General features: G+C 41.3%; 1 protein-coding gene across 1 annotated transcript in view; it reads right to left on the bottom strand.

Moving 5' to 3' along the window:
- GYPC (glycophorin C (Gerbich blood group)) overlaps positions 1–11265 on the bottom strand; it is a 35451-nt gene extending 24186 nt beyond the window's left edge. Inside the window, exon 1 of the mRNA XM_009323531.1 lies at positions 11087–11265. Within this exon, the coding sequence (XP_009321806.1) occupies positions 11087–11120 (34 nt within the window). The 5' untranslated portion in view covers positions 11121–11265. The remainder of the gene's footprint in view (positions 1–11086) is intronic.
- Between the last annotated feature and the right edge of the window lie 2320 nt (positions 11266–13585).

Raw genomic sequence — 13585 nt, 5'->3', positions numbered from 1 at the left:
CAGGAAGTTTTCTTCTTTGGGAGCATACACAATCAGTTTATTTGCTCCCCACTACCCCCTGCCTTCAATGGTGGTTCCTACCAGAGCTCTAGTTACCACTGATGAAACACTTTGCCTTCATGAAAATCTGTGGTGATAGTAGATGAGGCTGCCGTGAGCTAAATCAAGGTATTTGAAGCAGAGTAATATTAAAAAGTGAAGTTCTGAAATCAGCAAATTCTGATGCAAAGTCCAATGAAATCAATACAAGCAATCTCAAATTCCAGGGTACAAGTATCTCAACACCATTGACTTCAGCAATGCAGTGATAACTTGCAGTGAGTAAGGCATTTCCTGAGAAGCTCTGCAGAAACGTGAAAGAGACAGAAATGGTCAAGTATTTGTTTACATGCCAGGGCCTCAGGTGATGAAGCTGTGTGTTTGCAGCTAGAGCTGATCAGAAAACATGCACCAAAAGTTAGTAGGAAAGGGGGCAGATCTGGCGGACACATCTTGTTATTAAGTTATCATTTCTTTAGGGGTAATAAAAAGGAAAATAGTCTTATTTTCCTCACTTAGACTCTCTGAAACCACTTGAAAACATTTTTGCAATGCTTCAGTTGCTAAATGTGGAACATTAAAAACTGGTTATCTCTATTCACAATACGTAGACATTTACAAAATGCCACTAGTCTGTAGTGGATGGTATTTTATACTCTTTACCTTGGCGAAAAAATGTGCAGCAGAGAACTACATTTCTATATTCAAATCTCCCAAGAAGCACTCACTTCATGCCCAGATTTGCCAGGTTCCATATGAGTCTGGTAAATCCACATCCTTATTGCTGTAAATGACTTACAAGATCCGAAATGTAGCTAAAAGCGAAAATCCAAAGCTGGCTGGTGTCCTTGGGTTTTATGCTCTCCTGTGTGTATGTGTATGCACACAGTATCCCTTATTTTTGCTCTTTGTCAAACGTTGTGTCAGAGTTAGGCTTTGACAAGTCAAAAAGAATGAAGATTAGAACAATCACGTTTACATGTATTACCACCTGCTACTTCATTTCTTCCATGGTGCTTAAATGTTCAGGCATGTGGCTTTGAAACACTCTACCTTTAATGCACTTTAAAACTCTGCTGGATTTCCAGTTTGCTTTGATCTCCACAGTCTAGAGACTATCTCAGAGAATACAAATGAATATGTTTAGGGGAAAAACATTTTCAAGGAGAAAACCCTAAAGTCCTTCCAACTTGATATGCTTTGCCAGTTGATGTCATACCTAAGGTTGTTTTTTGCATTTTATCTTTATGCTTCAGAAGGCCTAGATCTCTGCCCAGAATGAGCAACTTGATGAGGTAAGTTGGGAAGACAGATGTGGTCAGTGCCCCTTATCATGAGCACTGAGGTAGCAAATAATTGTTGGGTGATTTTTGTTTAGAAAGGAGATGGAAGGAGAGATGATTTCTGTCATGAAGAATTTACAGACTAAACAAAGCAAAACAAAAAGTATACGTTTATGCAACAGAGAAGACTGCATTTTGTTAAGAAGGAATGGGAAGGATGTGAGAGGAAAGATGGTAAAAGCTTACTGTTAATCATGAGTAGGAAGGAGACATTGATTGGAGAGCTGGAAACAGAGGAAAGACTTGGCTAACCCAGGCTATGAGCAAACCAGCTTCTTTCTGGGATGGTACAAGACCATTTTTTTCATCTCGCACCACAGAGTCACCATGCATGACTGCCTTTGTGGTAATGGCTTGGACTTGAAGTCATCTCAAATTGTCCCCTGTACAGCAAGTAAGTAGAAATGAGAGCTGAGTTCTTGGGTCAGAGTGTGGGATGGTTAACCTGAGAAGGAGGGAACATAAACTGGGGAGATATGGTGAGGTGGGTGGACAAGTAAGGAGCGTGGGAGAGGTGTTTGGAGGGACCAGATCCACGCAGCTCTACAGAAGGTGAGATAGAAGGCGATTTTTCATTTTTTTAAGAGTAATCAAGGATCCTGACACTAACTGTTGCTTGACCTCTAGGTACAGAGGAGAAGGCACCTCTCAGTGGGAGCTGGGAAAGTGCCAAAAGCAATCAACAAGGTTTCACAAGAATTGGTCCCTTTCCATTAGGTGGACACAGCCTGCACAAGAAAGACCTTCAAAGCACACTTCTCCCTGACCCGGTGCTATTCTTTTTGGCCATGCTGATGTTAGCAGATGCCATTCACTCCACTCTTCTTCACGACTGGAGCAGGGATAGGAAGAATAATAAGAAAAGTGACTGGCTGTGCAAAGCACACTGAGTGGTTTTGGAAAAGAGCAAGAAAACCATGACTTCCCCTTTTCCCAAAGCAAAGGGGAAGCTGGAACGGAAGCATGGCTCTCAACGGCAGTTTTATTTCCTGGTCTGCTCTGCTCAACGCCTTATGCAGGGTTTTCTGCAGAGATGCAGCCTAATCCTGTGTATATCCTCCTGTTTCCACCAAAGGCTTAATTGCTGTTAATAACTGGTAGTACAGGCTTCTTTAAAATAAAACAAATGCCGATGAGTTCAGTGAGAAGAAAACTGGATTTGTATGCAACAGACTCCAAAAATCAAAGTACACTGCTATAATTATGGAAATTCAAGGGAGACAGACAATAATAAACTCTCCCAGTCATGGGATCCAGGATGTAAAAAGTGTGTCCCAGGTTGTAAATAAAAATTCTGGTGTGATGACAGGAAAGATCTGGAGGGGGGAGGTGTTTCGTAGCAAGCTTTGAAGATGAGAGAGCAAGGCAAAACCAATGGAGAAGAGGGAAGGAGATGGAAGAGGGGGCAACTCCCAAAGGAAACAAGGCCTTAACCCAGAGGATGACAAGGGAAGATTTATGTCTTCCTTGCCTGTGCTTTTCTTCCTTCCCACTGCCACTACTGTGGAAGGTCCTTGAAAGAAAGGAGGAAATGACATTTGACAACTGGAACCTGCATGTCTCTCCTGTGTTGAGATACGAGCACTTACCTGTGCGCAGAGAAAGGGACAGGCAGGAAGGGTTAGGAGGTGCAGAGGATATCTGAACTAGACAACTGGAGATGTCAGGTGTGAGAGAGAGGTAATGATAGAGACTGGTCCGCTCTCTGAGAGCATCCTTGCATCACAGATTCATCAAGAATTTAATTTTATGCTCCCTGTATTGGATAGGACAGGGACTGTGCTTGTGACATTTGAATGAACCATCAACAGTTAAAAGAACAACCTCTGCTAGCTCATGAGTGCTGGTTATTAAAGCCTCAGGAAATAAGACTCTACTGAAAATGTAATTTCATAATAAATTGGTAAATTTCTTGCCCTAATACATGCTCAGAAAACCTTGAAAACAGAATTCAACAACATACCCATATAGATCCCAGAAGATAGAAATAAAATATAAAAATCCAGAGTGTCATTTTAAGCATACTTCAGAATTTTTGAAAATGTACACAAGTTTCCTTCCAAGGGTTGACCACATTCTTATGGTAACTCTTCACAATCCACTAGAAATATTTTTTCTCTCTACTAATTTATACATTAACTCTTTAATCACTTGTGTTTAAGTGATTTGCAGGCTATTTGTTTTACCTAAGGATTATTTGGTTGGTCATCAGGAGCTGCTTTTTCATCCTTTGTTAAGTGACTGAAATTTTTGAAATATCCAATTAGCACATGAAAAACGTCTTGCTTTTGTCTTAGTAAGAATGCTTTTTCAAAGAAAACAAGCTTATTTTTCCTGTGCACAGAGGACAAATTTGCCTACCAAAAAGGAACAAGTTAACCTGGAGTAAGAATTCTCTGAAAGCTATTCCAGTATAATTTCATTTTCCCGTAACTGTTTGAGGTGGACACAATTACATAATATGATTGAATTGATTCCTGAATACATATTCTGTTTCCAAAGGAGGGTAGTTACTCTTTAAAGAATAACTTTTATTTCAGTATGAATATGCTAAAATGTTCAGTTTTTTTCTGGAAAACTGTCCTGAAGATGCAACTACCAAATTCTCCCAGCACAGATGAGCTACTAGAGGAACCCAACCCTGACCAAATCTCCTACTTGCTTGAGGTTTAAACTTGCACCATTCACTGCATCAAGAAGAGTGCAGACTTGGCCTTTTAAATAGCATGATCTATATGGAACATCTACTTCCTTCTTGTTTCTGAAGTCATTATCATTGCTTTTCTCTGGATCTTTGTTTATGTGGACTGGGTCCTGCAATAGTCTCCAAGATAGATTCAGGCAAATACTGTGATGCCTAAATTCAAATCATGGAGTGATTTAGTGTCTATACCATTGTGAGCTGCTAGGCTCTGACTGTATATACAGTCAGCAGAGAGGCACCTGAATCTGGCATCTGCAAGAGAGAGTTTGCGTAAGGCCACTTCGCTGATATTTTACTATATCATATACAAAGGACATTTTGTAATATTTTCCAACTGCTTATATATATCCCAAACCTTCTTCTCGCTTGCTTTCTTGTCACTGAGTTTACGCCTCTGTGAAACCTTCAAAAATCTAGTCATTTTTTCTGCTATTTTTGAAGGTATCTATCATGCAAAAGGGAAACATGAGCTTGTCAGTATTGGTCTGTGAATAGAGATGTGGTCAGGGAAATAAAACTCTCTACATCCAGAATTCTGACTAGCCGTATAAGTAGTGAAAAGGGTGCTGTGTGTATATCTCTCTCTATGTCGGCGTATATGTGTGCATACAGATATACGGTATATTATAAATACATACACTGTGTGTGCATATATGTACATATATAAAGAATTCAAATCCATTTTATAGGTTTGATGTTACTAAAATAGTCTCTGTTTGCAAATCTGAACACCTACACATATGTGAAGACTTGATGTCTGATTCTGCATTGCTGTGACCTTGTCACAAATGCTCTTTATTATGTGGACCGCCTTATAAAACTAGATATTTTAAACATGCAGTTCCCAGTAAAATAGGCATTTATCACTCACGATAATATGGAGCTGTCTCAGGGTGTGTTCGAAAGCCCCCCTGCAACTTACTGATAAAAAGCTTAACTCCATTTCAGGGCTTATCTGAGAGGTAGACCCTCATGAAATAACTGAATTTATTATTTTTTTTTTCCTAAGATGAAAAAGAGAGGGAGAGAGAAGGAAAAAAAAATCACTTTAAAACTTCAATGCAGCAGAACAAGTTTAACCCATTGAAATTTTAAGTGAAGTTTTCTGCTTCATCAGGAAGAACCCTGTGGTGAAACATATGTCAGAAGAGAAAAAGAAAGATATGAGAAACTGACCTCCTTTGCAGATGAGAAGATTAATTAAGAGGAAAAACACTTAGCCAGATGTCTCACTGGTGAAACTACACGTGCAAGGTACATCTGCAATAAGGGAGCAGTGTAACACAAACAGTGTATTTGTTTTCCATGCTAACATTGGAGAGATAGGAATCTAGCGTGAATTAGATCATGCTGACTCTTGGAGAAACGGAGGAGTACAGATCTTACTTCAGCTACAAATTATGAGCTGTATGCCTGTTGTTACAGCGTTGCAGTATAGTTACTTGATGCAGTTGAGTTATAGGCTACAAATAAATTATCCAGAGAAGACAGTCCTTTTCTCCATTCGTGTTCATAAACTGTTGGCAAACCAAACCTGATTTCTCCAAGTGCCACTTTTCTTCATTCGCCAAGTAGTTTTTCAGAATGCTTAGCAGCTAGTGAATTTTTCATCAACTCATTACTGGGGTAACACTGTCAAATTCATTTGACTTAGGAACTTAAGTCTTTCAGAAGTAAGTAAAACACAGTCTATCTGCTGTCCAAATACTTGCCCAGCTAATGTGTTCATGTATTCTTGTCACTGCAGCATTTGGGTGACCCCCAATTTTTCATGCATTTCCTATCACAACTTGGATGTGAAGCAAAAAAAAAATGTAAACAAAGATCCTACTAGCGCCAAACACTGTGTTTAAAAGTTTTCTGATCTTTCTGTCAGAAACAAATAGGCCAGTCGCAACTGACTTCTGAGCTATGTTTTTTCCTAATTATGTATTGTAAAATTTGAGAGTGGGAAGCAAAGGTCTGTTGCCCCAGTGGATCTACTGGAATCAATACTGATTCCTACCTCCTGGCTGCTATAAATGCCTTCCCATAGCCAAAAGCTGCCTCTCCAGCAGTGCCCCTGGAAAGCAGTCATTTCCCTCCTACCTGTAATCTGTCCTCTCTATGTAGTCTACCAGCCTTTTGAAGAAAGGGTGCCTGTACAGCACCTAGCACAATCAGATCCCTCTGTCGGCTTGAATTTCTCTATGCTATAGGAATACTAATCCCTCCCCAACAATAGAGACAGGCACTCCGCAGAGCAGACACACAAACAGACTTTCATTAGAGAATGCAGTCCCGAAAGCCTGTTTTACAAAAGGCTTTGCTGATTGGACTCAGTCATTTGAACAGTGATGGGCACAGGGTATATTCCACAAGAGCCTAGAAAGAAAGGTGCAGCAGTATCAGCAATGAGATGCAGACACCACACAATTGTGTCATACTGATAGGCTTAAGCACATAACCAGCCATAACCTGAATCTTTAACATCTACTGTGTAAATCATTGGGTTTTTTTTTTCTTTTTCTTTGTCTTTTTTTCTTTTCTTTTCTTTTCTTTTTTTCTTTTTTCTTTTTTTTTTTTTTTTTTTTGTGAAAAGCAGTGCCCAGAAATGCTGAGAACTGTGTATTTTAAAAAAGCAGACTCTTATTTGGGTGGACATCCCCCCCATTCCCTCCAGCTTAGCGGTTTGCCAACATTTCTGCCGTTAATTACTGAAATTTCAGGTGCATTCTGAGTCTTTCAATTTGCAGACTTTCACATCAACATCTCAGGCAATGAGGGCATCAGGGAGAGCCCTGGGGTATAAAGCCAAATTTTCCAATTCATATGCAGAGTGGTGGGAGACAAATATACCAGCAGAGGCATTCAATTTACATAAATGCTTGTGGGACACGTTTTGAGACCTACGTGCTAAAAATGAGAGGTTATTATAAGCTATCGGTTTCCTTGCTTATAAATGTTCACAGGTTTAGCAGTGAAGACCAAAATTTTCATAATCAATAGTCTCCATTTTTGTTTATTAGTTACTGTCACAGACAAGCTCTTTTGTTGATTAAGGGCAATGAAATCAAATCTATTGCCAAGGCAGTGAATAACATGATTAAAAGTCTGCAGGGATCATTTGCGGCTTTTCACAGGCCCTGTGTGAAAGGTAGGTCATATTGCCAGGAACATTTAAAGGATCAGCTTGCAGCCCCAAAATATATCTCATAATGAGTTAAAGATAGGACAAGGCTGTTCTCAGAACCAGACTCACCATTCACAGCTGGAAGTCACTTTGCCTTTATCGGGGGCCACCTTTGCCAAGCTCTCAGCCTCTCTGGAGGGGACAGCCCACACATACTTGACTCTTTTTGCCAGAAGTCCTAGCTGTCATTGTGGCAGGTGGAGAAGCAGGGCACGATGGAGCTGAGACCTCCCGCTCGCAGGACAGAGGCAGCACCAGGGTCTGCTCCCACCGAGCAGAGCAGCGCTTGCACTTGGGCTACTGCTGAACTAGAGCTGGCAATGAAGGTGGAAAGCACACAGATCACAAGGCTTGCTTTGCTTCACCCTGTTCCTGACCCTCTTCCTCTCTCTGCAGCTGGGGCATGGCCTGAGGTCCAGTCTTGTGTCCTGGTTTTCTTTTGGGCCAATTCTTCTACATAGCACAGACCATACTGCTTCCTTACCCACCCAGAAGGAAGACCTTATCTGTTGGTAGGTGATGAGGAAGAGAAGCCTCCACACACTGCTCTCCTTAACCAGTAATTCCTTTGACAGCTGGCATTTGGAATATGAGGCCCCAGATAAAACATTCCCAGCATGCCGAGTACAGATTAAATCCTGTAAGGTGCAGAGCACCTTCTCCAAGGGGATGAACACCTTTGACCTCCAAAGATGGCTTTGCATAGATCACTGGCTCCCCAGACTGAACCTTCAACCCGGTGACGTTTATTTGCGTGAGTCCTTCACCTCACTTGACCTGTCCCATTGCCTCAGAACTGGGTCATTGCAGTCTAAAAGGAAGAGGGCAGAAGCTGCAGTCTGAACAGAGATTGCCAAACCTGTGGAATTCCTCAGATTTTGTAAGAAGTCAGGCAGCTACTGCCTGTACAGCTGCACAGAGGTGGGAGCAAGCAAATGTATCACCAGAAGGTGATGCATTTAAAAGTGATGTATTTAAAAATCAGGAAGTTCACATTCCTGCAGTCAGGCTGGGTCCCTTTTACATCATAATAATAGGAAGAAGAAGAAGAAGAAGAAGAAGAAGAAGAAGAAGAAGAAGAAGAAGAAAAGGAACAGGAGATATATTCACAGCATAATATTGTATTGAATTCGAGCCAATGAAATTCAAGCCCAACTCCATTTTTGGCTTTGGTAGCAGACTTCTTTACTTAGGCATTCCATTTTATTCCAGCTACACACAAATGTCCATTAACAATGAATGATGGAGTAAATACACACATGCTGCCTAACATCAGCAGGCTGAATTACTGGCTCCCTTGCCTCTCTGTTGAGTACACAGAGAGCCCACTCAGAGCGATGGGATATCTGAGCCGGGCACGGGAAGTGCCCGAGGTTAGATGGTGTGGCATCCCTGTATAGAGGCAGAATACATTTGCAGTTTTCACAGAGTTGAATATTTTAAACCTGAAACAGTAGTCTGCTCCCACCTGAATTGCTAGGATCATACTGTATTTATAGAATGAATAAAAATTCCTTATCAGCCACGAGCGAATACAAGGAGATAAGCAAAGAACATGAGCAATTAGGTAACTTAACACTGTTCAGTTTACATCAGTAGGCTGCTGCTCTGTGGTCTCACCCACAGGTACTCAGGAAGGAATTAATACGTTCAGTGTAGTCAAAGGTTTTTGCTGGTTCTTTATGCATTTTCACACCCATTTCAAAGATTTTCACTATGGTTATGAAGCAAACTTTTTTTCCCAATTACTCTGCCTCTCTGGCAAACATCTGCTGTCCACGCTGTGCAGTGCCTGTCAATACACTGATCTTTCAATATCTTGTTTCTTGCAAAAATTGCTGGAATTTTACCAGGAAATAAGACCCTTTTCCCCAGGACCTACCCCCAAAACCTCAACCATTATAAAAACAATGCACCAAACTTGCATTGTACAGGAATATAGTACTATCAGACTTCCCTCTAATTTAATTTTGTTCTTAATCTGTAAACTTGATCCGTGCAATTTAAAAAAAAAAACACGAAAAACTGAAGCAAAATACAGGAACATCCTGTCTGAATCAATAAGGGAAATTATGAGGGCAAATAAAGAATAGATAGTCACTATTTTCCAGTCAAAATACTTCTAGCTAGATTGTGAGCCATTTATTTTCACTGGCAATCATATGATCTTAAAATGATTCAAGCTGAGAATTCCTGCCTAGATTTTGGAAAAAACAAGAGAACCTGATGCATCAGCATTTTTTCATTATGAGCAGACAAAAGGCCCCACTGGGTACTAACTCCTCACCCAGAACAACCCAAGGGCCTTCTGTGGGGTCCTTTGACAACCTGGGTCTGTCAGAGAAGTGATTCATAATGTATTCAGGACTATAGAGCTGGTCCTGGACTTGCCACCCGGCCAAGCCTGTCACTAAAGATACAAGATTGGGTCTGGACCCTTGTTGATATTGCACAATGGGCAAAATGCACCTCAACGAGGCATGACCACCCTCCTGCACATGCTTGGAGAGCACCAATGGCAGTAATTTACTTAAGCTTTTCCAAACTGAAACTCTCAGAATCCTGAATTAGTCTGCATGTTTCTTTCCTATCAATAATAGAAACCAAGCTGTAATAAAAACAATAGAAAACAAGCTATAATATTCTAAACTGCTGAGTAAAATAGAATAAAATATAATATAAAGCTAGCATCTAATCTTTCTTGTTGGCTAGAACTTGCAAAAAGGACTAAAGGGTAAATAGAAATTACTGGTCGGGATTCCAGAGATGCTGTTCACTGTGTCATTTCTGCTGGATCAGCCTGCCTCATTCAAAGCTTGGGAAACATCATCAGTGTCAACATCCATACAGAACAAATATTCTTACAGCAATCTCTGGATCAAATCCTGAATTGCAGGCAGCTCCCAGCAGTGCTGTCTGTACTTTCTGTCTTCATTACTGATACCACGGTATGATACACAATTCTGTTATTGGCAGTTTGTTTATTAAAAATAATACAAAACTACTGTCTTGAATTTAAACAGGAAAGATTATACTAAAGCCATAAAAGAGATATGGAGCTATTGCAGCACTGAAAGCTCAGAGTTTTCCCATTGACTTTTCTCAGCTTATCAAATCAGAATCCACCCCCTTCCCCTCCGCTTTCTTTTTAATACTGTCCCAAAATGAACGCTACCATGTTGCAGCTGAGCCTCTGTGCTCACTTGACTGTTCAGGCCAAATTCCCTCTTTTCAAATTTACTGAAATATGCAGAGTTACGCCAGCAGAAGACTTGCCCTCCTGTACCTTCTCTTGCTGAGAAACTAATTTGCTTGTCCTTAAGCCCACGTTTCTAAATTTCCAGGAGCAGAAACGCATTGTAGCTTTAAATATAGACTGTCAGTTTGTGGCTTGCGTCTCATGTTACACACAGACAGTTTGAGACTCTAAACACAAATTGGGCAGCACCATTAATATCTTAGAAAAGCATCAGTATGCTTTCAAAATGCTCTATATTTTCATTCCTGAAGGTGGGGGGAGGGAAAAACATTCAAATGAAACTTTTCTAAGCCAGGGTTTAGGCGGAAACATTACTAACTTTGCTCGGTCCTATTCAGGAGCCAGAGTTTGCAGAGCCCGTTTCAGTTCTTCACACACATGCGCACGCACAAACACAAAGAATAAAAAAGGAAAACAGTTTCATCACAACTTTTTTTCTTCAGGATTAGTCTCAGGCGTTCTTTTTTTCTTTTTTTTTTTTGCATATGAAATGCATTAGACAACTTTTCCTTAAATTAAATAAGCGTTGGTGTGGGGGGGGGGGGGGGGGGGGGGATAAGGGTACTCACGTGGTTGAGATGTCGTATTGTTTTGGTAACTCATAATTTACGCCTTTGAAAAATGCCTTATTTGTGTTGACAGTCTCTCTTCCCTGCTCAGAACCGACGGCGGGATTGAACAGAACAGCTGGAAGAGCCCAGGAAAATGCTCCTCTTGTTCGGGCTCTCCTTGCCTGGCTCCTGACCCCTTTACAACTGGAAAAGGAAACAGCACATGTGTCATTCTCTTTTGCCTGTGTAGCTCACATGAGCGGGGAGGGGCACCCATTTGCAGATAGCAGTAACTGTATTCAAGTTTTGCAAGTTGGATGTATTCCACCCCTTTGCTTTTACTAGCCAGCAACCAGTGGAAAGAAAACGCTCTTTTCATTCTTAGCCAAATCTAGACGCACCTATTAGATTCGCTTCCCAAACCCCTACCCACCACTGTCGATATTATTTCTTTTAAGTGCAAAACTTGCTGCTGACTCCCTTCCCAAAATGCCTGTCATCAGTGGGTAAGATTAAAAGTAGGGCTATCAGTTTTCATTGCCCAGCAGCATTCTTAACACTCACAGTCTAACTGATTCTGTCCTTTTAACGGGTGAAAATTGAGAATTACATTTCTTGGGTCAGAGTAGTTACGTCAGTGTATAGCATGACTCTGCACTGTGCTCAGAACAAGGAGGAACCTGTGGCTGCGGCACAGGCTGAAGTACAGGTAACTCCAGTCCTGGCTCTGACACAGGCTTCTTATGGCACCTTGGGCAAAGCATTTAATCTCTGCCTCAGTTTGCCATCTATAGAATAAAGATAATACAACTGATTTCCTCCTAGTCTGGGTATTTTTATTTTAATCTGCAGACAGGCGTTGTTTATAAATAGGATATATTTATTGGTCTGCATGGGCTAATTTACTCATACTCTGCAGCAAGTTTTTCAGCCTGGACTAGCTTACCAGCTCCTTCGTTTATATTGCTACCATTTAAAGCTATCTGTTTGGCTATCTGCATGCTATACTGCAATCAGCGGTATATAGTTGTTGTAAGTGTGCACACAGAGTCAGTCTGTGGTTGACATGGGCTAGGACTTCTAGGTCATACCAAAATACGAGTAATTTGTAACGCATATGTCTTAAACACTAAGAGTGGACAAAGTTTCCCTTTTCCTGGTGCCTGTGCATCAGGATGAATTAACTGCCTGCCTGTGACAGCAAAAACACAGTAACCATCAGAATGGAAGTGGAAAAAAACAGAGTCATGAAATTCAGGCTGAGACTCATCCTGTTTTGCAAAACTGTCACAGGATATTTCTATGAAATCATCTCAGTGACCCCCTACAAGAAATCAATGCTGCGAACTTCGTTCACAGTATTTATTTAACAGCTATAGGATGGAAAGAACAGTGACTTATTTACATGCCAACAACAAATAACAGCTTGTTTGTGAGCATGGATGCAGTAAATGACTTCGGTCAGCATTTCCCACACTCTGGGCTTGTGGTAGAGAGCCCTGGAACATTTAGTGATAGACAGAGCAAAGCAAGGCACAAAACAAAGAGGGAAAAATAATAGCAAAAAACTCCTGACGTTGTTCCACTGGCTTCAACTCTATAACACAACATTGATTTACACCAGATAGCTTCTCTATGAAAATACTGATGGGCATGTTATCTATTACTTCTTCTTCTATATTTGAAGCACAGTGTGCACAGGTAAAATTGGGGTTTTCTGTCCTGAAATTGCATGAGAATTGTTGTCATGCAAAGTTATTACATTTAAATGTTTCATCATCCTGATCCCTGAGAAATTTCAGAACTGCTGTTGAGAAAAGACTTCTCAGCTGCTGCAGCTGAACTGAAGGACAGAAGGTATCGATGCCTTCATTATGTTAGTGCCAGTGGTCTAGACCCTTCCCAGGAGTTTTGTGGTGGACTACTAAAAATGGCACACATGCACCCAAGTGGGCTGCCCTAAACAGAGTCCGGTTAGCTCCTAGTGCTTAACACCTTTGCATCTGTGCAACACTTCCTGCACCTGTCTTCTTTGTTCTTATTAAGGCTGTTCTCCTACCACCAAAATCAATTGGAGAGTTATACCTCAGTTTACAGAAGAGGATTCTGGCAGAACCAAGCCCACATGGGAAAGTCTCCTCTAGCACCTTGGTATCTTCAGTTTTCTTAGGAATTCTTTCTTTGCTTATTGAAAAGCCTGGGATTCCCAGGATATCAGAAAGCCATTTCCCAAGGCTGTTGCTTGCCCTTAAGCAGGCCATTTAAGAGACCCTCCCTGACCTTTCCCACTCATCATTAATGGGAAATATGTGAGGTTGAAAAGGGCAGCGAGCACGACAGCTCCACGCAGCCCAGCACGCTTCCGGAGGAGCCTGAGACCGGGGCGCAAAACAAAGAGCAGCCCAGTGCTCTCTGCCTGCCCCGACCCTCAGCCAGCCGTCCCTGGGGGACAGGACGCATGAAAGGAACCCAGAGCAAAAGATGGGAGTGGAGTGGTGGTGGGGAAAATATGTGATT

The sequence above is a fragment of the Pygoscelis adeliae genome, unplaced genomic scaffold (assembly GCF_000699105.1).
Source record: "Pygoscelis adeliae isolate BGI_AS28 unplaced genomic scaffold, ASM69910v1 Scaffold664, whole genome shotgun sequence".
Lineage (NCBI taxonomy): Eukaryota > Metazoa > Chordata > Aves > Sphenisciformes > Spheniscidae > Pygoscelis > Pygoscelis adeliae.
This window is presented reverse-complemented; position numbering and strand designations above follow the sequence as displayed.